This window comes from Panulirus ornatus, chromosome 10, assembly GCF_036320965.1.
Source record: "Panulirus ornatus isolate Po-2019 chromosome 10, ASM3632096v1, whole genome shotgun sequence".
Classification (NCBI taxonomy): domain Eukaryota; kingdom Metazoa; phylum Arthropoda; class Malacostraca; order Decapoda; family Palinuridae; genus Panulirus; species Panulirus ornatus.
Genome location: NC_092233.1, coordinates 16652493 through 16679059, shown reverse-complemented (window position 1 = coordinate 16679059; position 26567 = coordinate 16652493). Strand labels below are relative to the sequence as shown.

General features: G+C 40.8%; 1 protein-coding gene across 2 annotated transcripts in view; it reads left to right on the top strand.

The window, feature by feature from the left end:
* The window catches only part of Polr3D (RNA polymerase III subunit C53), a 168478-nt gene that overhangs the window by 8494 nt on the left and 133417 nt on the right, over positions 1-26567 (top strand). For both annotated transcript variants that reach the window (XM_071665555.1, XM_071665554.1), the window contains exons 3-5: positions 11931-12049; positions 20200-20345; positions 25065-25278. In XM_071665555.1, the coding sequence (XP_071521656.1) occupies positions 11931-12049; positions 20200-20345; positions 25065-25278 (479 nt within the window). The remainder of the gene's footprint in view (positions 1-11930; positions 12050-20199; positions 20346-25064; positions 25279-26567) is intronic.

The window sequence follows — 26567 nt, the reverse complement described above, 5'->3', positions numbered from 1 at the left end:
ATGTTATTCATGGGACAGGCATAGGCTACCAATTTTAGTGTTGAAAAACAATGAAAACCTGAACGCTATGTCTTGGTCATGAGTGTGCCAGATTTGGGATATCGTACATGTATTGTCATAGCAGTGAATGTGGTGTGCCGAGAAAAATGTAGATGTCCACTTATTAGTATGGAAGCCTTCTTTTTTTCATTAGTATAATAAATGTTTGTGGTGACCAGAGAGGTTACCTTCACTTGGTTCATCTCACATGAATAGGAATTAAGATGATATATCAGAAAAATAGTGTGTTTGATATGTGCTCCTTTTCATACTTTTCTCTGTCATCGTAGCTAATATAAGCAATTTGAGGAAACTGGGATGATTATGGAGTACAGCTGGACTTTGGTGGATAGAATTTTATCTTTTTTATGCTGAAGGTTCCAGTCACAGACAGAAGTCCACATCAAGGCTGGGCTTTAATTGAAATATGGAGATAATTATGAAACAATAAAAAAGACAAGGGAAAGTATTTACAAATTTTGGAGGACGTGAAAAAACCTTTCTTGTGAAATGTTCCAGGTCTCAGTTATTGAGAAAGACATGAGAAGGTAAAGAGCTCCAAAGCTTCAACATGTAGAGAAAGAAGCAGGTATGAAAACAGCCTGCCCTTGAGTTGCCAATGGCCACACTAATCATGTGATGCAGTAGCTTCCTGAGTATTGCATGGTCTTGCTTAGTGGTGTGGGCACACAAGCAGCCAGAGTGGAAGCTATCACAGGTGTTTCATGCTTATAATAAAGATGATACAGTTCTTTGCATATAACTGGATCAGAAGAATAGATGGGAAGAACAGTATTTTACTTTAGTGCCTTTTTCTAAGGAGAATATTGAAAGTGAACTTAAGTGAACAATCTTTTGTTTGTAATGAAGTAACTTGGGTGTATGGGAACAGTGAAGAGTTAAAAATGGCAGTGAAAAAGCAGTGGCTGAGAACAGAGTAATGCAGGGAAGAAGGGCTACAGATATTTTGATAGCCTACGTGAATATTAAAAAGTTAGCTTAGCATGTGCAAATAGTTTTAATTTAGATACTACTCACACTGAGTGCCAGCCATGGTAAGGAACTCATGCAGCAGTCAGCTCAAAATTGAATCTCCAACTTCTGCACTACATTCCATGTATCATTTTTTATTATGATTGCTCAGATATATCTTAAGTAGTTCATTATTGATAAAAGATACATAAACCGTGTATTTAGTATTTACATAAAAGCAAAAAATAGAGTTTTGACCTGCATAGCATGGCAGACTGGATATGTGAGTAACTGGATAACAAGTTCAGAAGTGTTAACACAATGGAAGACACTATATTCCCAATAACAGTCAGATGCTAATGGGGCGGAGGTTTTAGAAATCATTGAGATATCTAGAAGAGTTTGGTAAAGTGTGTGAAAGAAGAAAGTTAAGAGTAGATGTGAATAAGAGCAAGGTTATTAGGTACAGTAGGGTTGAGGGTCAAGTCAATTGGGAGGTGAGTTTGAATGGAGAAAAACTGGAGGAAGTGAAGTGTTTTAGATATCTGGGAGTGGATCTGGCAGCGGATGGAACCATGGAAGCGGAAGTGGATCATAGGGTGGGGGAGGGGGCGAAAATTCTGGGAGCCTTGAAGAATGTGTGGAAGTCGAGAACAGTATCTCGGAAAGCAAAAATGGGTATGTTTGAAGGAATAGTGGTTCCAACAATGTTGTATGGTTGCGAGGCGTGGGCTATGGATAGAGTTGTGCGCAGGAGGATGGATGTGCTGGAAATGAGATGTTTGAGGACAATGTGTGGTGTGAGGTGGTTTGATCGAGTAAGTAACGTAAGGGTAAGAGAGATGTGTGGAAATAAAAAGAGCGTGGTTGAGAGAGCAGAAGAGGGTGTTTTGAAATGGTTCGGGCACATGGAGAGAATGAGTGAGGAAAGATTGACCAAGAGAATATATGTGTCGGAGGTGGAGGGAACGAGGAGAAGAGGGAGACCAAATTGGAGGTGGAAAGGTGGAGTGAAAAAGATTTTGTGTGATCGGGGCCTGAACATGCAGGAGGGTGAAAGGAGGGCAAGGAATAGAGTGAATTGGAGCGATGTGGTATACCGGGGTTGACGTGCTGTCAGTGGATTGAATCAAGGCATGTGAAGCGTCTGGGGTAAACCATGGAAAGCTGTGTAGGTATGTATATTTGCGTGTGTGGACGTATGTATATACATGTGTATGGGGGTGGGTTGGGCCATTTCTTTCGTCTGTTTCCTTGCGCTACCTCGCAAACACGGGAGACAGCGACAAAGCAAAAAAAAAAAAGAAAAATCTAGAAGAGATCTTAACAAAGTATTAAATGTCTTGAACCATCCAAGGCTCATGGTCCTGATGAAATCTCACTGTATGTACTGGGGATATGTACAAATACACTAGACAAACCAATTGAAATACTTTTCAAGATATCACTGGAGAGAGGCAGAGTGCCAAGGGAATGGCAAAGAAATGTCACACCTATGTATGAGAAAGGATACAGAAACAGGCACTAAACTACAGACCAGTCTTATTAATAGATGTGATGTGTAGGGTTCTGGAAAAGATTATTAGAAAGCAAGTGGAGGAGTTTCTACAAAGGAGAAATTACATGAGTGAGAGATGGCATGGTTTTAGGGAAAAGAGGTCATGTTTAACAAACCCTTATGGTTCTTTGAGGGTATGATCTCAGTCTTAGACTAAAGGGAAGGGTGGGCAGATTATTTGTATCTGGATTGTAAGAAAGCATTCAACGTTGTACCACATAGGAGGGTAATTAAGAAGTTGGTTTTCCAGTCAGGAATATGGGAGAACTCCAATGATGGATAGAAGATTATCTAGATACAGTGGATGGGAGTAGAGAATGCAAGTTAGAGGAACCCTCTCCAAATGGATTGGGATGGCCAAGGGATTGCCTTAGGGTTCTGGTCCAGGACTTTATTCTTCTTGATCTATATAAATGACTCACTGGAAGGGGTGGACTCCAATTTGAATATGCTTGCAGTTGATGCAAAATTCATGAGGGAAGTGGAAAGCAAAGAGGTTTGCATAAACTTACATGGAGACCCAAATGGACCCCAAAGCTCGTCTGATACTTGGTTGATGAAATTCAGGCTGAGCAAATGAAAAACAGTGAGGTAAGGACAAAGTGAATGAAAACCTGAATGTGATTACCATCTAGCAAGTAATAAGCTTAAGATTCAGTATGTGAGAGGAACTTGTGAGTCAACATCTATTGCTAGAATCCCACATATGGAAATGATTAAAGAAAGAAAGTATCATCTGGCAAATATCACAATAGCTTTCAAGTATATAGATAGAAAAATATTTAGTACGATGTATGCATCCTCCTTAAGGCCACTGCAGTATGCTTCATTCACTCCCCTAGAGAAGCACAAAGGCCTAATAGAGAAGGTCCAGAGGAGGGCAGCAAAGATGTTACCAGAATTAAAAGAACCAAGTTACACAGAAAGGCTAGAGGCTTTAGATTTACCCACTTTGGAAGAGGAAAGGGATAGAGCAACTGAGGAACTTAACATGAAATCAAGCAAGAAACTTATTAAAAATATATATTTATGTTTTATTTATTATACTTTGTCGCTGTCTCCCGCATTAGCGAAATAGCGCAAGGAAACAGACAAAAGAATGGCCCAACCCACCCACATACACATGTATATACATACATGTCCACACACACACATATACATACCTATACACCTCAACGTTTATATTTATCTATTATACTTTGTCGCTGTCTCTTGCATTAGCGAGGTAGCGCAAGGAAACAGACGAAAGAATTGCCCAACCCACCCACATACTCGTGTATACACATACATGTCCACACACATACATAGACATACCTATACATCTCAAGGTATACATATATATACACACACTGACATACACATATATACACATGTACATAATTCATACTAGCTGCCCTTATTCATTCCTGTCGCCACCCCGCCACACATGAAATGACATCACCCTCTCCTGCATGTGCGCGAAGTAGCACTAGGAAAAGAAAACAAAGGCCACATTTGTTCACACTTAGTCTCTCGCTGTAATGTATAATGCACCGAAACCACAGCTCCCTTTCCACATCCAGGCCCCACAAAACTTTCCATGGTTTACCCCAGGTGCCTCACATGCCCTGGTTCAATCCATTGACAGCACGTCCACCCCGATATACCTCATCGTTCCAATTTACTCTATTCCTTGCGTGCCTTTTACCTTCCTGCATGTTCAGGCCCCGATCACTCAAAATCTTTTTCACTCCATCTTTCCACCTCCAGTTTGGTCTCCCACTTCTCCTCGTTCCCTCCACCTCTGACACATATATCCTCTTTGTCAATCTTTCCTCACTCATTCTCTCCATGTGACCAAACCATTTCAAAACACCCTCTTCCGCTCTCTCAACCACACTCTTTCTATTACCACGCATCTCTCTTACCCTTTCATTACTTACTCGATCAAACCACCTCACACCACATATTGTCGTCAAACATCTCATTTCCAGCACATCCACCCTCCTCTGCACAACTCTATCTGTAGCCCACTCCTCGCAACCATATAACATTGTTGGAACCACTATTACTTCAAACATACCCATTTTCGCTTTCCAAGATAACGATCTCGACTTCCACACATTTTTCAACGCTCCCAGAACTTTCGCCCCCTCCCCCACCCTATGATTCACTTCTACTTCCATTGTTCCATCCTCTGCCAAATCCACTCCCAGATATCTAAAACACTTCACTTCCTCCAGTTTTTCTCCATTCAAACTTATCTCCCAAATGACTTCTCCCTCAACCCTACTGTACCTAATAACCTAGCTCTTATTCACGTTTACTCTCAGCTTTCTTTTTTTCACACACTTTACCAAGCTCACTCACCAGCTTCTGCAGTTTCTCACCCGAATCAGCCACCAGCGCTGTATCATCAGCGAACGACAACTGACTCACTTCCCAAGCTCTATCATCCACAACAGACTGCATACTTGCCCCTGTTTCCAAAACTCTTGCATTCCTAACAACCCCATCCATGAACAAATCAAACAACCATGGAGACCTCATGCACCCCTGCCGCAAAGCAACATTCACTGAAAACCAATCACTTTCCTTTCTTCCTACTCGTACACATGCCTTACATCCTCGATAAAAACTTTTCAGTGCTTCTAACAACGTGCCTCCCACACCATATATTCTTAATACCTTCCACAGAGCATCTCTGTCATATGCCTTCTCCAGATCCATAAATGCTACATACAAATCCATTTGCTTTTCTAAGTATTTCTCACATACACTCTTCAAAGTAGACATCTGGTCCACACATCCTCTACCACTTCTGAAACCACACTGCTCTTCCCCAATCTGATGCTCTGTACATGCCTTCACCCTCAGTCAATACCCTCCCATATAATTTCCCAGGAATACTCAGCAAACTTATACCTCTGTAATTTGAGCACTCACTTTTATCCCCTTTGCCTTTGTACAATGGCACTATGCAAGCATTCCGCCAATATTCAGGCACCTCACCATGAGTCATACATACATTAAATAACCTTACCAACCAGTCAACAATACAGTCACCCCCCTTTTTTAATAAATTCCATTGCAATACCATCCAAACCCGCTGCCTTGCCGGCTTTCATCTTCCACAAAGCTTTTACTACCCCTTCTCTGTTTACCAAATCATTTTCCCTAACCCTCTCACTTTGCACACTACCTCAACCAAAACACCCTATATCTGCCACTCTATCATCAAACACATTCAACAAACCTTCAAAATACTCCATCTCCTTCCCTCATCACCACTACTTGTTATCAACTCCCCATTACCCCCCTTCACTGATGTTCCCATTTGTTCCCTTGTCTTATGCACTGTATTTACCTCCTTCTGAAACATCTTTTTATTCTCCCTAACTCTCATTTGCCCTCTTTTTCACCTCTTGCACCTTTCTCTTGACCTCCTGCCTCTTTCTTTTATACATCTGGTCATTTGCATTATTTCCCTGCAAAAATCATCCAAATGCCTCTCTCTTCTCTTTCACTAATAATCTTACTTCTTCATCCCACCACTCACTGCCCTTTCTGATCTGTCCATCTCCCACACTTCTCATGCCGCAAGCATCTTTTGCGCAAGCCATCACTGCTTCCCTAATTACATCCCATTCCTCCCCCACTCCCCTTATGTCCCTTGTTCTCACCTTTTTCCATTCTGTACTCAGTCTCTCCTGGTACTTCTTCACACAAGTCTCCCTCCCAAGCTCACTTACTTTCACCACTATCTTGACCCCAACATTCTCTCTTCTTTTCTGAAAACCTCTACATATCTTCACCTTCGCCTCCACAAGATCATGATCAGACATCCCTCCAGTTGCACCTCTCAGCACATTAACATCCAAAAGTCTCTCTTTCGCGTGCCTATCAATTAACACGTCATCCAATAACGTTCTCTGGCCATCTCTCCTACTTACATACATCTTACATACATCTCAACGTATACATATATGTATACATGCACAGATACATATATACATCCGTACAAAATCTATACTGTCTTCGCTTATTCATTCCCGTTGCCACCCCGCCACACATGAAATGACAACCCCCACCCCCCCATGTGCGCGAGGTAGCACTGGGAAAAGACACAAAGGCCACATTCATTCACACTCAGTCCCTAGCTGTCATGTATAATGCACCGAAACCACTGCTCCCTTTCCACATCCAGGCCCCACAAAACTTTCCATGGTTTACCCCAGACACTTCACATGCCCTGGTTCAATCCATTGACAGCATGTCGACCGTGGTATACCACATCGTTCCAATTCACTCTATTCCTTGCACGCCTTTCACCCTCCTGCATGTTCAGGCCCCAATCACTCAAAATTTATTTCACTCCATCTTTCCACATCTTATTTGGTCTCCCTCTTCTCCCTATTCCCTCCACCTCTGACACATATATCCTCTTTGTCAATCTTTCCTCACTCATTTTCTCCATGTGACCAAACCGTTTGATAACACCTTCTTCTGCTCTCTCAACCAAACTTTTTTGCCACCACACATCTCACTTACCCTTTCATTACTTAATCAAATCACCTCACACCATAAATTGTCCTCAAACATCTCATTCCCAACACATCCACCCTCCTCCGCACAACTCTATCTATAGCCCTCGCCTTGTAACCATATAACATTGTTGGAACCGCTTTTCCTTTAAACATACCCATTTTTGCTTTCCGATATAACGTTCTCGACTTCCACACATTTTTCAATGCTCCCAGAACTTTTGCCCCTTCTCCCACCCTTTGATTCACTTCTGCTTCCATTGTTCCATCCACTGCCAAATCCACTTCCAGATATCTGAAACACTTCGCTTCCTCCAGTTCTCCTCGATTCAAACTTACCTCCCAATTGACTTGTCCTTCAACCCTACTGTACCTAATAACCTAGCTCTTATTCACATTTACTCTCAGCTTTCTTCTTTCACACACTTTATCAAACTCAGTCACCACCTTCTGCAGTTTCTCACCTGAATCAGCCACCAGCGCTGTATCATCAGCGAACAACAACTGACTTGCTTCCCAAGCTCTCTCATCCACAACAGACTGCGTACTTGCCCCTTTCCAAAACTCTTGCATTCACCTCCCTGACAACCCCATCCATGAACAAATCAAACAACCATGGAGACATCATGGATCCCTGCCGCAAACCAACATTCACTGAGAACCAATCACTTTCCTCTCTTCCTCCACATACACATGCCTTACATCCTCGATAAAAACTTTTCACTGCTTCTAACAACTTGCCTCCCACACCATATATTCTTAATACCTTCCACAGGGCATATCTATCAACTCTATCATATGCCTTCTCGAGATCCATAAATGCTACATACAAAACCATTTGTTTCTCTAAGTATTTCTCACATACATTCTTCAAAGCAAACACCTAATCCACACATCCTCTACCACTTCTGAAACCACACTGCTCTTCCCCAATCTGATGCTCTGTACATGCCTTCATCCTCTCAATCAATACCCTCCCATATAATTTCCCAGAAATACTCAACAAACTTATACCTCTGTAATTTAAGCACTCACTTTTATCCCCTTTGCCTTTGTACAATGGCACTATGCAAGTGTTCCACCAATTCTCAGGCACCTCACCATGAGTCATACATACATTAAGTAACCTTACCAACCAGTCAACAACACAGTCACCCCCTTTTTTAATGAATTCCACTGCATTACCATCCAAAACCACTGCCTTGCTGGCTTTCATCTTCCGCAAAGCTTTTACTACCTCCTCTCTGTTTACCAAATCATTCTCCCTAACCCTCTCACTTTGCACGCCACCTCGACCAAAACACCCTATATCTGTCACTCTATCATCAAACTTATTCAACAAACCTTCAAAATACTCACTCCATCTCCTTCTCACATCACCACTACTTGTTACCACCTCCCCATTAGCCCCCTTCACTGATGTTCCCATTTGTTTCCTTGTCTTATGCACTTTATTTACCTCCTTCCAAAACATCTTTTTATTCTCCCCAAACTTTAATGGTACTCTTTCACCCCAACTCTCATTTGCCCTCTTTTTCACCTCTTGCACCTTTCTCTTGACCTCCTGCCTCTTTCTTTTACGAATGCCTCTGTCCTCTCTTTCACTAATAATCTTACTTCTTCATCCCACCACTCACTACCCTTTCTAATCTGCCCACCTCCCACAATTCACATGTCACAAGCATCTTTTGCGCAAGCCATCACTGCTTCCCTAAATTCATCCCATTCCTCCCCCACTCCCCTTACATCCCTTGTTCTCACCTTTTTCCATTCTGTATTCAGTCTTTCCTGGTACTTCCTCACACAAGTCTCCTTCCCAAGCTCACTTACTCTCACCACTCTCTTGACCCCAACATTCTCTCTTCTTTTCTGAAAACCTCTACATATCTTCATCTTCGCCTCCACAAGATCATGATCAGACATCCCTCCAGTTGCACCTCTCAGCATATGAACATCCAAAAGTCTCTCTTTTGCCCGCCTATCAATTAACACATAATCCAATAACACTCTCTGGCCATCTCTCCTACTTACTTATGTGTACGTGTAGGAAGAGAGGAAAGTGATTGGTTCTCAGTGAATGTAGGTTTGCGGCAGGGGTGTGTGATGTCTCCATGGTTGTTTAATTTGTTTATGGATGGGGTTGTTAGGGAGGTAAATGCAAGAGTTTTGGAAAGTGGGGCAAGTATGAAGTCAGTTGGGGATGAGAGAGCTTAGGAAGTGAGTCAGTTGTTGTTCGCTGATGATACAGTGCTGGTGGCTGATTCATGTGAGAAACTGCAGAAGCTGGTGACTGAGTTTGGTAAAGTGTGTGGAAGAAGAAAGTTAAGAGTAAATGTGAATAAGAGCAAGGTTATTAGGTACAGTAGGGTTGAGGGTCAAGTCAATTGGGAGGTGAGTTTGAATGGAGAAAAACTGGAGGAAGTGAAGTGTTTTAGATATCTGGGAGTGGATCTGGCAGCGGATGGAACCATAGAAGCGGAAGTGGATCATAGGGTGGGGGAGGGGGCGAAAATTCTGGGGGCCTTGAAGAATGTGTGGAAGTCGAGAACATTATCTCGGAAAGCAAAAATGGGTATGTTTGAAGGAATAGTGGTTCCAACAATGTTATATGGTTGCGAGGCATGGGCTATGGATAGAGTTGTGCGCAGGAGGATGGATGTGCTGGAAATGAGATGTTTGAGGACAATGTGTGGTGTGAGGTGGTTTGATCGAGTGAGTAACGTAAGGGTAAGAGAGATGTGTGGAAATAAAAAGAGCGTGGTTGAGAGAGCAGAAGAGGGTGTTTTGAAGTGGTTTGGGCACATGGAGAGAATGAGTGAGGAAAGATTGACCAAGAGGATATATGTGTCGGAGGTGGAGGGAACGAGGAGAAGAGGGAGACCAAATTGGAGGTGGAAAGATGGAGTGAAAAAGATTTTGTGTGATCGGGGCCTGAACATGCAGGAGGGTGAAAGGAGGGCAAGGAATAGAGTGAATTGGAGCGATGTGGTATACAGGGGTTGACGTGCTGTCAGTGGATTGAATCAAGGCATGTGAAGCGTCTGGGGTAAACCATGGAAAGCTGAGTAGGTATGTATATTTGCGTGTGTGGACGTATGTATATACATGTGTATGGGGGGGTTGGGCCATTTCTTTCGTCTGTTTCCTTGCGCTACCTCGCAAACGCGGGAGACAGCGACAAAGTATAAAAAAAAAAAAAAAAAAAAATATGTATATATATATATATATATATATATATATATATATATATATATATATATATATATATATATATATATATATATATATATATATATATATATATATATATATATATATATATATATATATATATATATATATATATATATATATATATATATATATATATATATATATATATATATATATATATATATATATATATATATTTTTAAACCAGGTATTCCCAGTCACCTGTCCTTTTTTAGCACATAGATCTCCAAGCTCTTCACCATTTCCATTTACAACACTGAACACCCCATTTACACCAATTGTCCCCTCAACTGCCTCATTACTCACCTTTGCACTCAAATCACCCATCACTATAACCTGGTCTCATGCATCAAAACTACTAACACACTCACTCAGCTGCTCCCAAAGCACTTGCCTCTCACAATCTTTCTTCTCATGCCCAGGTGCATATGCACCAATAATCACCCATCTGTCTCCATCCACTTTCAGTTTTACCCATATCAATCTAGAGTTTACTTTCTTACACTCTATCACATACTCCCACCACTCCTGTTTCAGTAGTGCTACTCCTTCTCTTGCTCTTGTACTCTTACTAACCCCTGACTTCACTTCCAAGACATTCCCAAACCACTGTTCCCCTTTACCCTTGAACTTTGTTTCACTCAGAGCTAAAACATCCGGGTTCCTTTCCTCAAACATACTACCTATCTCTCCTTTTTTTTCTCATCTTGGTTACATCCACACACATTTAGACACCCCAGTCTGAGACTTCGAGGAGGATGAGCACTCCCTGCGTGACTCCTGTTTCCCCTTTTAGAAAGTTGAAATACAAGGAGTGGAGGGTTTCTAGCCCCCTGCTCCCTTCCCCTTTAGTTGCCTTCTACGACATGTGAGGAATGCCTGGGAAGTATTCTTTCTTCCTTATCCCCAGTATAAGAGTGGTGGATGAATGGAATAAAATGACTGAGGACATTGTTAATGCAGACTGTGTACATGAATTTAAGAAATTTTATGATAGTTGAGGGTGTTTGAAATAGAGCCTCAGGAGTGTAAAACATTCTCCTTGTACAATACTAACTGGTAATTACAGATAGGTAATTAGTGATCATCCTGTCTATCTTTTGGTCCAGTTGTCTTCTGTTCATCTGTTGATGGGAGTCAGAGTTTAAATTGCAGCATGATTCAAAAGTTTAAATCAGATACTTATGAGACTTTATAAAGTTGTTAGATTTTGCACTAGTTTCAGGTTATTGAAACATAAATCACATAAAAGTTTCATGATTACCCTCTATCACATTATACTAGGTTCTGAGGATCTTCATATCCATTTTTTGTAAGACACTTTCTTTTACAAGATTTGGTAGGTTATGCTGATACTTCAGCTTGGCCATATCAAGTATGACTTGTTGTTATACTTTGGGTTAAGAGGTGTATAGATTTTTTGAATGAACACCAAAAGGTTTTGGATGTTTCGGATGAAGGTTTTGAGCCACTGATTTACACCTTTATGCAGGATTGAAGGATGAATGGATATATTCTCACTGAACACTTCATATCAGAGGATAGAGATGTTAAGTTGTTTGCTCGTAATCTTTTAAGATTTAAGCATTATGGTATTGTTTCAGAGAGTCTCGATCAGAAAAAGCACCAAAACGTAATCGAGAGCATGACAAAAAGGAGGGAGGTAGAGGAAGAGGTCGTGGAAGAGAATATGTTCAGACCACTGGATCTCTATTTGGTGAAGGTATGTGAAAATCATTTTTACCTATTATATCAAAGTCAATGCCATCAGTTGCAATAGATTGAAGGAAAGAACAGATGGAATTGGAATTTCTTTAAAACATGAGTTACAATGTTCATTTTTTCATTTATTTACATGCTTAATTGCTGTTTCCCGTGTCAGTGAGATAGTACCAGGAAACAGACGGAGAATGGCCCATCCACTCATATACACATTATATATTCTATTTTATTATACTTAATCGCCGTCTCCCGCATTAGCAAGGTAGCACAGGGAAACAGACTAAAGAATGGCCCGACACATACACATGTATATACATAAACGCCCACACACGCACATGTACATACCTGTATATTTCAACATATACATACATATACATACACAGACATATACATATACACACATGTACATACCCACACTTGCTGCCTTCATCCATTCTCATTGTCACCTCGTCACACATGAAATAGCATTCCCCCCACAACGAGGTAGCACTAGTAGGAAAAGACAAGTCGGCCACATTTGTTCATACTCAGTCTCTAGCTGTCATGTGTAATGCACCGAAACTGTAGCTCCCTTTTTTCATCCAGGCCCCAAAAAACTTTCCATGGTTTACCCCAGACGCTTCACATGCCCTGGTTCAATCCATTGACAGGACCTCGACTCCATTATACCACATTGTTTCAATTCACTCTAATCCTTGCACACCTTTCATTCTCCTGTATGTTCTTTTTCACTCCATCCTTCCACCTCCAGTTTGGTCTCCCACTTCTCCTCGTTCCCTTTACCTCTGACCCATATATCCTCTTTGTCAATCTTTCCTCTCTCATTCTCTCCATGTGACCAAACCATTTCAACACACCCTCTTCTGCTATCTCAACCACGCTCTTTTTATTACCATGTATCTCTTACCCTTTCATTGCTTACTCAGTCAAACCACCTCACACCGCATATTGTCCTCAAACATCTCATTTCCAAAACATCCACCCTCCCCCGCACAACCCCATCTATAGCCCATGCCTCGCAACCATATAACGTTGTTGGAACCACTATTCCTTCAAACATACCCGTATTTGCTCTCTGAGATAATGTTCTTGCCTTCCACACATTCTTCGACACTCCCAGAACTTTCGCCCCCTCCCCCACCCTGTGACTCACTTCCACTTCCATGGTTCCATCTACTGCCAATTCCACTCCCAGATATCTAAAACACTTCACTTCCTTCAGTTTTTCTCCATTCAAACTTACCTCCCAGTTAACTTTTCCCTCAACCCTACTGAACCTGATAACCTTGTTCTTATTCACATTTTCTCTCAGCTTTCTTCTTTCACACTCATTACCAAACTCAGTCACCAACTTCTGCAGTTTCTCACCCGAATCTGCCACCAGCGCTGTATCATCAGCAAACAAAAACTGACTCACTTCCCAACCTCTCTCATCCACAACAGACTGCATACTTGCCCCTTTCTCCAAAACTCTTGCATTCACCTCCCTAACCACCTCATCCATAAACAAATTAAACAACCATGGAGACATCACGCACCCCTGCCACAAACCAACATTCACTTTGAACCAGTCACTTTTTTCTCATCCTTCTCGTATACATGCCTTACATACCTGGTAAAAACTTTTCACTGCTGCTAGCAACTTACCTCCCACACTATGTAGTCTTAATACCTTCCACAAAGTATCTCTATCAACCCTATCATATGCCTTCTCCAGATCCGTAAATGCTACAGACAAATCCATCTGTTTTTCAAAGTATTTCTCACCTACATTCTTCAATGCAAACACCTAATCCACACATCCTCTATCACTTCTGAAACCACACTGCTCTTCCCCAATCTTATGCTTTGTACATGCCTTTACCCTCTCAATCAATACCCTCCCATGTAATTTCCCAGTAATACTCAACAAACTTATACCTCTGTAATTTGAACACTCACCTTTATCCCCTTTGCCTTTGTACAATGGCACTATGCATGCTTTCTCACAATCCTCAGGCACTTCACCATGAACCATACATACATTGAATATCCTTACCAACCAGTCAGTAACATAGACACCCCCTTTTTTTTAATAAATTCCACAGCAGTACCATCCAAACCTGTCGCCTTGCTGGCTTTCATCTTCTGCAAAGCTTTCACTACCTCCTCTCTGTTTTCCAAACCATTCTCCCTAACCCTCTCACTTTGCACACCACCTCAACCAAAACACCCTATATCTGCAACTCTGTCACCAAACACATTCAACAAACCTTCAAAGTACTAACATCATCTCCTTCTCACTTCACCACTCCTTGTTATTACCTCCCCATTTGCCCCTTCACCGATGTTCCCATTTGTTCTCTTGTCTTACGCACTTTATATACCTCCTTCCAAAGCATCTTTTTATCCTCCCTAAAACTTAATGATATTCTCACCTGAACTCTCATTTGCCCTCTTTTTCACCTCTTGCACCTTTCTCTTGACCTCCTGCCTCTTTCTTTTATACATCTCCTGGTCATTTGCACTACTTCCCTGCAAAAATCGTCCAAACGCCTCTCTCTTCTCTTTCACCAACAATCTTACTTTTTCATCCCACCATTCACTACCCTATATATATTTTTCTTTATTATACTTTGTCACTGTCTCCCGCGTTAGTGCAAGGAAACAGATGAAAGAATGCCCAACCCACCCACATACACATGTATATGCATAAACCCCCATATATGTACATATATATACCTGTATATGTATATATACTTTGAGATGTATAGGTATGTATATATGCGTGTGTGGGCATTTATGTATATACATGTATGTGTGGGTGGGTTGGGCCATTCTTTCAACTGTGTCCTTGTGCTACCTTGCTAATGTAGGAGACAGCGACAAAGTATAGAAAATATATGATGCATTTCATCCATAGACATTACACATATATACACATGTACATATTCATATTTGCTACCTTCATCCATTCCCGTTGCCACCCCGCTACACATGAAATAGCACCCCCTTCCCCTGCGTGCGTGCGAGGTAGTGCTAGGAAAAGACTACAAAGGCCACATTCGTTCACACTCGGTCTCTAGCTGTCATGTGTAATGCACTGAAACCACAGCTCCCTTTCCACACCCAAGCCCCACAAAACTTTCCATGTTTTACCACAGATGCTTCAAATGCCCTGGTTCAATCCATTGACAGCACATCCACCCCGGTATACCACAGAATTCACTCTGTTCCTTGCACGCCTTTCACCCTCCTGTATGTTCAGGCCCCGATCACTCAAAATCTTTTTCACTCTATCCTTCCACTTCCAATTTGGTCTCCCACTTCTCCTCATTCCCTCCACCTCTGTCACATGTATCCTCTTTGTCAATGTTTCCTCACTCATTCTTTTCGTGAGAACAAACCATTTCAATACACCCTCTTCTGCTCTCTCAACCACACTCTTTTTATTTCCATACATCCCTCTTACCCTTTCATTGCTTAATCAAACTACCTCACACCACATGTTGTCCTCAAACATTTCATTTCCACCAGATCCACCCTCCTCCGCACAACCCTATCTATAGCCCATGCCTCGCAACCGTATAACATTGTTGGAACCATTATTCCTTCAAACATTCCCATTATTATACATAATTGCTGTTTTCTGCACCAGCGAGGTAGCGCCAGGAAACAGGCAAAGAATGGCCCATCCACTCATGTATGTGTATGTGCACATAAATGCCCACATATGCACATATACATACTTATACATATCAGCATATACATAGACATATGCAGACATTACATACATACACATGTACATATTCATACTTGCTTGCCTTCAATCATACCTGTTGTTACCCGACCCTCGGGAAATAGCATCATTACCCCCTGCTTCAGTGAGGTAGCGCCAGGAAAACAGACAAAAAAGGCCTCACATGAAATGGCACCCCCTTCCCCCTGCGCGTACACGAGGAAGCACTAGGAAAAGACAGCAAAGGCCACATTCATTCTCACTCAGTCTCTAGCTGTCATGTGTAATGCGCCAAAACCACAGCAACCTATCTACATCCAGGACACACACACACACACACACACACACACACACACACACACACACATGTATATACATATACATAGGTTCAGTAGGGTTGAGGGACAAGTCAATTGGGAGGTAGGTGTGAATGGAGAAAAACTGGAGAAAGTGAAGTGTTTTAGATATCTGGGAGTGGATTCGGCAGTGGATGGAACCATGGAAGCGGAAGTAAGTCACTGGGTGGGTGGGGGGGGTGAAAGTTCTGGGAGCATTGAAGAATGTGTGGAAGGTGAGAACGTTATGTTGGAGAGCAAAAATGGGTATGTTTGAAGGAATAGTGGTTCCAACATTGTTATATGGTTGCAAGGCATGGCCTCTAGATAGGGTTGTGCGGAGGAGGGTGGATGTGTTGGAAATGAGATGTTTGAGGACAGTATGTGGTGTGGGGTGGACAAGATGTCCATGGATTGAACCAGGGCATGTGAAGTGTCTGGGGTAAACCTTGGAAAGTTTTGTGGGGCCTGGATGTGGAAAGGGAACAGTGGTTTCGGTGCATTGCACATAATAGCTAGAAACTGAGTGTGAACAAATGTGGCTTTTGTTGTATTTTCCTAGTGCATCCTCGTGTGCGCGCAGGGGAAGGGGGTGCCATTTCATGTGTGGCGGGATGGCAACAGGAATGGATGAAGGTAGCAGGTATGAATATATATATGTGTATATATGTATATGTCTGTGTATGTATACGTATGTATACGTTGAAATGTATAGGTATGTATATGTGCGTGTGTGGGCGTATATGTATATACATGTGTATGTGGGTGTGTTGGGCCATTCTTTCATCTGTTTAGTATGATAATGATGATGATAAAAATCAAGATGTACGCATATACATTCAAACATGCACAGACACAGACATATACATATATACATATACATGTACATATTCATACTTGCTTGCCTTCATCCATTCCTGGTGCCACCCTGCCCGACACGAAATAGCATCGCTACTCCTCACATCTCAAGGGTGGGTTGTTTTGTTACTTGCTTCTTTCCTTACATGTCGAAGCTTTGAAACTCTCTACCTTCTCGTGTCTTTCCCAATAACTATGACATTTCAAAAGACAGGTCTTTCACTACCTCCAAAATTCATGAATACTTTCCCTTGTCTTTTCCTTTTCCTTATCATAAATCTCTCTATATTTCAATTAAGGCCTGACCTTGATGTGGACTTTTGACCTGGAGCCTTCAACATAGAACAAATAATACTCCTTACCAGAGTACCAGAGTACCAAGAAATCCAAGGAAGTTTACACTGGCTGTAAAAGGTGGACTCCTGAATGGAAATCTTTCAACAGTTAATTATAGATTATAACTGAGTATAAAAGTTTCATTTTTGGCCATGAACTGGGACTTGTGTTAATCATAATTCGAACACTCACCTTTGTCCCCCTAGTCTTTCTGCAATGGTGTTTTACATGTTATTCTGATAATCCTGAGGCACCCCACCATGATCAGTACTTAAACTGAAAATCCCAACTAAACAGTCAACAATACAGTCATACCCTTTCATAAGAAATTCAGTTTTAGTAACAATCACCCCATTTGCCATGCCACATTTCTCCATCTTACACATGGCTTTCACCGCCTCTTCTTGTTTCACAGAACCACTTGCCACAACTCACTCACTTTGCAGACCTCCCCAACCCATCAAACACATTTGGCAATCCTTCGAAGTACTTACACCATCTTCTCTTCACCTCATCACTGCCTATTACAATCATTTCCCCATTTACCCCCTTCTCTGATGGTCCCATTTGTTGTTGTGTGTTTCTCACACTATTGAAATCCTTTCAAAACATCTTATTCTCACTGAACTATGGTGATACTTTCTAACCCCATTGCTTTCTTGCTCTCTATTTTTACCCAGCACCTTTCTTATGACGTCTTACCATATGAAATTTTGGGGATGATTGTGAGAGTTCCTTACACACAAATCAGAATTATAACTTAAATATGATGACCAATGAAGAGAAGTCTGACCAAAATTAGTTCTAAATAAATGTCATTTATACCATTTAGTGGCCAATTTTCCTTTCTAGAACTGATTTTAACCCTTTTCCTATAACTAATCTAAAGGTTTTGGCACCCTTTCGTGGAACTGCTTAATTACAGTTTTTGTGGAAATTCTTTTCATCTCGAGATTTTAAAGAATGAAAAAACCTTTTCTTTTATGTAGTCTGCTATAATTTTTTTGTGACACTTTATCTGTATCAAACTTCCTTGAAAAATTATCCACAACAGTCAGCCAAAATGTCCTACTTTCACCCATACAGCACAGCATGGTTCAGACCCAACTACAAACTTCCATCCAACCCTGGATTGTGGCAATAGATATCAAGAAAGCATAAAACACTACAGCATGTCCTGACACAATAGATATTCTAAATCTCACACTGAAGTGACATAGTGTGGTTAGCTAGCTTCGTAGCTTCACCTCTAAAACCTTCATACTTTTCACTGGGGTCATTCAGGGAGCAGTTCTCTTGCCACTTGTCTTCAGTCTCTTCCTGTATATGTAATCTTCCATCACTCCCTTCAGACCACAGTGTGAAAGTCCTTCCATGTGCATGTTACCTTACAGTCACATCACACCGCCATGACACTACGTAAGCAACAGCAAAAATATAACATTATGTTATGCATTTAGAATACTGGACCCAACGACTCTTCTACCTTGTACTGCTTTCTCAGTAAAATATTGGCTATCATGTATAAAACATGGAATAGAGTGAATTGGATCGATGTGGTATACCGGGGTTGACGTGCTGTCAGTGGATTGAATCAGGGCATGTGAAGCGTCTGGGGTAAACCATGGAAAGTTTTGTGGGGCCTGGATGTGGAAAGGGAGCTGTGGTTTCGGGCATTATTGCGTGACAGCTGGAGACTGAGTGTGAACGAATGGGGCCTTTGTTGTCTTTTCCTAGTGCTACCTCGCACACATGAGGGGGGAGGGGGATGGTATTCCATGTGTGGCGAGGTGGCGATGGGAATGAATAGGGGCAGACAGTGTGAATTGTGTGCATGGGTATATATGTATGTGTCTGTGTGTGTATATATATGTGTACATTGAGATGTATAGGTATGTATATTTGTGTGTGTGGGCGTGTGTGTGTGTACATTGTGTATGGGGGTGGGTTGTGCCATTTCTTTCATCTGTTTCCATGCGCTGCCTCGCAAACGCGGGAGACAGCGACAAAGCAAAATAATGTATAAAACACACAATGGCCTTTACTCCTGGCTGTCACATATAATACATACAATGGCCTGTACTCCCCACACCTCGAACATCAACACAAAAGTCACAGATAAACTGAATGCCATAAGGACACTTACTGACACTAGTTTTGGACAAGAAAAAGGCTTCTTTAATAACCTTTGCAAACAATTCACCCACTCCCTCCTAATCTTTGCATCACATGCCTGGTCATCCATCCTGTCTAAAACATTCAAAACAAAGCTATAAACAACACAGGACATGGCATAAAGAACAATCACTGGCTGCCTAGCAACCAAAGACTTTCAGCAACCCCAGAGTGAAACCAAAATACTACCTGTACAGTCTCACTTCCATATGCCTGGGTCTCATTTCCTTTGGAACAGCTCAGAAGCCCTCTCACTCAAACTATCCCATAGCCAACCACCAACCGTTATGTAGAAACAAAAAATATATACTCACATAATGACTCTACAAGCACCAAACAACCCTACATTTAACTCCATTCCACCAGACAGCTATCTGAAATCACTTCCAAGGCATGCATGAGTTTCACTATCTCATCTGCATTCTGGAAACCAACTATCTCTGGAACATTACAAACACCAGTTTACTGTAAGTCCCCTTGTACCCAAGATGCAACTGATATACTTAAGATACAAAACAATTGCTCCTAAAGTGTTCTATATTCACTTTACACAGACGTACGCACAGCAACACCACTCATTTTGACCTGTGGTCCTGCCATGTATACATGGCCAGCTTCCTGAGTATTGTAAGGGTACTCATAGAAGGGGATCACTGTTCAGGAAAATAAGTAATCAAAGACCTTAATGCAGTTATATAACTGAAATACCTATTCATCACTATATTTCAGGAATTGCAGCAACTCCCCAAAGACGTGGGGTGATGGGTGGATATGCAGGTGGAGGTGGTGGTGGTGGCAGCGCTGGAAAATCTGGGGAAGCCGGCTTCATACATAAACCTGTCCTCAATCTGGATATGATCAACAACATTGATAAGGTATGGTAAAAGATATAAGGCCTCACCTTTGAGAAATTTTCCCTTAGTCATTGATGTATGATTTTAATGTCAATATACTTTTAAGCCCTCTTTGCTATTTTTCCTCCCATCTGTCTTTTTTTTTCACCATGAATATTTGTATTTTAAAGCTTCCTTGCCTGTTAGCATGGTTACATAAAAAGCATCTGATATGGATGATATTTTTTCAAGATTGTATGAGTGCATAGGTTAGAGTTGTGACTGCTCATAAATTCTTTGAGAATATTGGCCAAATCATCGCATTTTGTTCCTTTTCATGACTTTTCATAACTCGGTCACAAGCTTCCACGTTCCCTTGAATGCTATAGTCAGTGTTTCCTAAAGGCATTGAAACTATCCTTGTTCATAATTTGAAAACTGCAGGCAGGAAGTGAGGCGTCTGTATCATACAATACATATTCTTTTCCTAATTTTATTTAAGCATTTCATCTGGTCTGAGTTGCTTGTGGAAGTAGTACAGTACCTTGAGAATAGTTAGGAACATTGATGGTTTCAATGGCTATGTTTGTTTCCATTACCTCATGGTGATCTGTCAACCATTATTTTTTTTTTTTTTTTTTGCCGCTGTCTCCCGCATTTGCGAGGTAGCGCAAGGAAACAGACGAAAGAAATGGCCCAACCCACCCCCATACATATGTATATACATACATCCACACACGCAAATATACATACCTACACAGCTTTCCATGGTTTACCCCAGACGCTTCACATGCCCTGATTCAATCCACTGACAGCACGTCAACCCCGGTATACCACATCGATCCAATTCACTCTATTCCTTGCCCTCCTTTCACCCTCCTGCATGTTCAGGCCCCGATCACACAAAATCTTTTTCACTCCATCTTTCCACCTCCAATTTGGTCTCCCACTTCTCCTCGTTCCCTCCACCTCCGACACATATATCCTCTTGGTCAATCTTTCCTCACTCATTCTCTCCATGTGCCCAAACCATTTCAAAACACCCTCTTCTGCTCTCTCAACCACGCTCTTTTTATTTCCACACATCTCTCTTACCCTTACGTTACTTACTCGATCAAACCACCTCACACCACACATTGTCCTCAAACATCTCATTTCCAGCACATCCATCCTCCTGCACACAACTCTATCCATAGTCCATGCCTCGCAACCATACAACATTGTTGGAACCACTATTCCTTCAAACATACCCATTTTTGCTTTCCGAGATAATGTTCTCGACTTCCAAACATTCTTCAAGGCTCCCAGGATTTTTGCCCCCTCCCCCACCCTATGATCCACTTCCGCTTCCATGGTTCCATCCGCTGCCAGATCCACTCCCAGATATCTAAAACACTTCACTTCCTCCAGTTTTTCTCCATTCAAACTCACCTCCCAATTGACTTGACCCTCAACCCCACTGTATATATGGCATGAGAAAGGTGGGAGGTGGGCAGATTTGAAAGGGTAGTGAATGGTGGGTGAAGAAGTAATAGTGTGTGCAAATGAATGGGAGATGTATAAAAGAAAGTGGCAGGAGGTCAAGAGAAAGGTGCAAGCGGTGAAAAAGAGGGCAAATGGGAGTTGGGTTGAGAGAGTATCATTAAATTTTAGGAAGAATAAAAAGATGTTTTGGAAGGAGATAAATAAATTGTGTAAGACAAGGGAACAAATGGGAGCATCGGTGAAGGGGGCAAATGGGGAAGTAATAACAAGTAGTGATGAAGTGAGAAGGAGATGGAGTGAATATTTTGAGGGTTTGTTGAACGTGTTTGATGATAGAGTGGCAGATATATGGTGTTTTGGTTGGGGTGGTGTGTGAAGTGAGAGGGTCAAGGAGAATGGTTTGATGAACAGAGAAGAGGTAGTGAGAGCTTTGTGGAAGATGAAAGCCAGCAAGGCAGTGAGTTTGGATGGTATTGCAGTGGAGTTTATTAAAAATATTCATTGTATGTATGGATCATGGTGAAGTGCCTGAGGATTGGCAGAATGCAGGCATAGTGCCATTGTACAAAGGCAAAGGGGATAAAGGTGAGTGTTCAAATTACAGGGGCATATATTTGTTGAGTATTCCTAGGAAATTATATGGGAGGGTATTGATTGACAGGGTAAAGGCATGTACAGAGCATCAGATTGGGTAAAAGCAGTGTGGTTTCAGAAGTGGTAGAGGATGTGTGGATCTGGTGTTATCGCTTCCCTCCTTGCCCCTTCACTGATGTTCCCAGCCGTTCCCGACATACGTCCAAGTTCCATTCTGACTGACTGGTCGGATCTTGAAATGGACGTAAGTTAGGCATATGTTAGCATGGCATTTAGCATTTTTATACCTGTACAACATTCTTTTATCTTACTCAGTTTCTATCATGATTATCTCATATCTTATAAACCAGCTTTATTATATGATTCATTAGTTTCTTTTTACCTTTATTTAAGGTTCTTCAGTGCGTATTTCATCATTTGTATTTTTTTTGTTATGCAAGTACTGTCATGACTATCTCATTTTTGTTAAACCAGTTTCATGAATTGAAATTTTTTTGAAATCACTCTGGTTTACTAAAAAGAAATAAAAAAAGATTCTTTGGTATATTCTTTACCTTTTTGGCAGCTCCTTCATCAGCACTTACTGCTTCATCTTTGACTTGAATGTTGTGCAAGCTATATCTTTTAAATCTAGTGAACCAACTATGACTTGCTGTGAAATTCTCGATGTAATCGTCTCTCACTTGTTGCTTCATAGTCTCAAAAAGACTTCTAGCCTTCGCCTGAATTGTGAGTGAGCTTAGTGGTACATGTTTTTGAATTTGATCTCCATCCACAGATTCAACAACTTTTCCATTTCATGGATGGGCCCTTGTTGTTGCTTTGTTATAATCGTTGATTTCATACTTGCTGAACCTTTCACTGCTTCACATATTGTTTCTTTTTCCTTTAAAATTGTGGAGACTGGTGGATATGTCCAGATCATCTCAATACATCCCCTTTTGCTCCCTCAACAACATTCTTTTTATTTTCGCACATCTCTCTTACCGTTTCATTACTTACTCAATCAAACCACTTCAAGCCACATACTGTTCTCGAACATTTCATTCCCAACACATCCACCCTCCTCCACACAATTACTATTCCTTCAAACATATCCATTTTTGTTCTCCAAGATAATATTTTCTCTTCCACACATCGTCTCACTGTAAGAGGTGGTTGTCACATTGTAAGAGGTGGGTTGTCATACTGAAATCTGGGTTTGTATGGAGAAAACCTGAAAGCTTTGGATGTGTTTAGGGTTTAGAAATGAAATGTAGTAAGGATGATAGTAAGGGGAAAGGTGAAGTTTAGAGCCAAGTCTTACAAAGAAGAAAATTTAAGAGATGTATTGAAAACTTTGGTGAATGAAAGAAAAGGAGTATAGAGTATGCAGGAAGCTTTCTTTAAGGAGTACAGCCCTCTTCTTAGCTTTGATGTATGTATGCACTGATGTCCACAGCAGGGAGGCTGGATGGGCTTCATCCCCTTCTCTCGTGCTCAAGAGTGCACTGTTTCATGTCACATTTTTCAGAAGTTATCATTTTTCTCATGAGCCCCATCCATAAAAATGTTTTTTGCATATTACTGGATGTAGGTATATTGAATCCAAACTGATATAGGTTAGGACAGGTAAAAGCAAAAGCAGCTGATATAGTTGATTTTATGTAGTATAGTTGGTTTAAGCAGGATAGACAATAAAGAATGAAGATGTGAGAAAGATATGTGGTATAGGGAAATCATTGGAAACGTAAAAATAAAAGTTTTTATCATTCTATGGTCATATAAAGTGTATAGGGCATGGTATATAGTCAAGGTAATATACAATAGTGCAGTTGAAGGTACAATGAGCAGACAAAGATTACAGAAGTGGATTGCTGCAATGTCACAGTAGATTTATGGCTTGTTATATTTCAGATGAGGATGTTAGGGAATGATTTTGGATTGGTTGTAATGGAAGTAGCTTATGTACTGTATAGAACTGGTATGAATGGAGACATTGGTTTCACTTCACAGGTAAAGTGTGAATGTAAGAAACATATATAAGGGTGGGATTTCATGTTGCACTTTCACACACTGGGGATGTGTTGAGGATGTGTATGAGTCATTAGAGAGGCTATATGTACTTCATCTTTCCCCTAAAACTGGGAGTGGGTTTAATGATGATAAATATACAGATAATATCTTACTGTACATAGGCTGCTATTTAGCGTACATAATTTTCAGTTTGTCACAGTCTTTCTACTTTTCACTTTTCTTTCACACTTGTTCACTATTTCCTGGGTCAGAATATATATATCTATCATATTTTACTTAATTGCTGTTTCCTGCGTCAGCGAGGTAGCACCAGGAAACAGATGAATAATGGCCCATCCACTCATATGCACATATATATACATAAACTCCCATACATGCACCTATACATACATATGCATATCATCATATACATACACGTACACAGACACATACATATATACACATGTACATATTCATATTTGCTTGCCTTAATCCATTCCTGTCACTACCCTGCCACACTGGAAATAGCACTGCTACCTCCTGGTTCAGCAAGGTAGTGCCAGGAAAACAGACAAAAACGGCCACATTCGTTCACACTCCCTCTCTAGCTATCATGTGTAATGCCCCAAAGCAGGAATATAAATTCTTTTTAAGTCTTAGTTATGAATAAGATAACTTACTTCACAGGAGCATGAAGATCAGAAGTTAAAGGAAATATTGCGTGATGACTTCATAGATGATCTTGATGACATTATGGGGCAAGATAGTAATGGGGACCTCTTCCCTGTACAATTACCAATGGTGGATGCAGGAAGAGTATTCAAAGAAGAGGATGGAGAGAGAGATGTTAAAGACATTAAGCCCATTGCCTGCACAAAGTTGAATGCAGAAAATGTTGAAGGTTTGTAATTAGAATTCAGGGTTACTGTCTTGTAAATATTTTGAAGATGAGATTATGAGAAACTCTTTCACCTCTCAGACCCATTTCTTCTACCTTATTGCTTTTCCACTTGGAACAAGCTTGAGGGAGGAAGAAATGAACAACGGCCTCTCTTGTACATGTCCAGTATGTTGCTGTTGTGTGTAATGCATCAGAACCAGAGCCTACCATCCACAGCCAATCCCCATAGACCACTCCTTGACTCCTTCACATACCCTGGTTCAGCCCATTGACAGCATGTGGCCTCCTGCTTTTCATAATTGTTCAGTTTATTATATCCCATGAACACCTCTTGCCCTCTTGAAAGTTCATGCCCCAATGCACCAAAGCCTCCCCCGCTCCATCTTTTCCATCTCATCAGTGTTTCCTTTCTGTATTAGTTTCAATACCCTGTAGTTTTGACATCTGATATAGATTTGAAATGTAAATGTAAGTATAATCAGGAGCTTTGATGGTGATACAAGAGTGAGTAAAGCTATGGAAAATGAGGAAGACCAAGGAAAAGTGATTTGGATATCATCTCTGTACAGATGTACAGAAGAGAATCTATTGAAATTTAAGTAAATTTAAATAAGTGATGAAAATATTGATAGCATTTCAGTGCCTTTGTGTGAAAGCCTTACAGGAAAAGAAAGAGAAAATGATGATAACATCAATGTTGGAGTTGAAAATTCTTCCATATAAAAATTGTAAATCACTACCACTGGATTGTGATATGAAATGTAAATTTGCCCTTACAGAAATATACCTGATATATTAGAATTTTTAAACTCATTGCAAAAGCAAATAAACAATGAATTTAGCCTATATCCATCAAATTTTTAAGACAAACTTTTTAGGCTAGAATTAGCACATCAGTTGACTCTTTCATGAATGACATGTCCACGAGGTTGAAATATGTATTCAATAAGATTCCACAAAAACATTAAACAGACATCAAATTGAAATGAAACGTTAAAGAATGGAAGAACAAGAACTTTAATTATTATTGACCTCTATGCACAGATTAACCACCACGATTCATTGTCTGTTCATTTCAGTGGCAAAAGCCTAAGTTAAGCTGTAAAGACCTCACAACTAGTCCTTCTTGAAATGAGATGAAACCAAATTGATATCAAATACAATAAGAGAAATATTTGATAATCTATTGTGTACTAGTGCATAAAAGGAAACATGGAAACTTTCATATTTATTATTGAAATGTTGCAATGTTGTCTCATGTTTTGCGAAGGCCTATGCTGAGGTGCCAG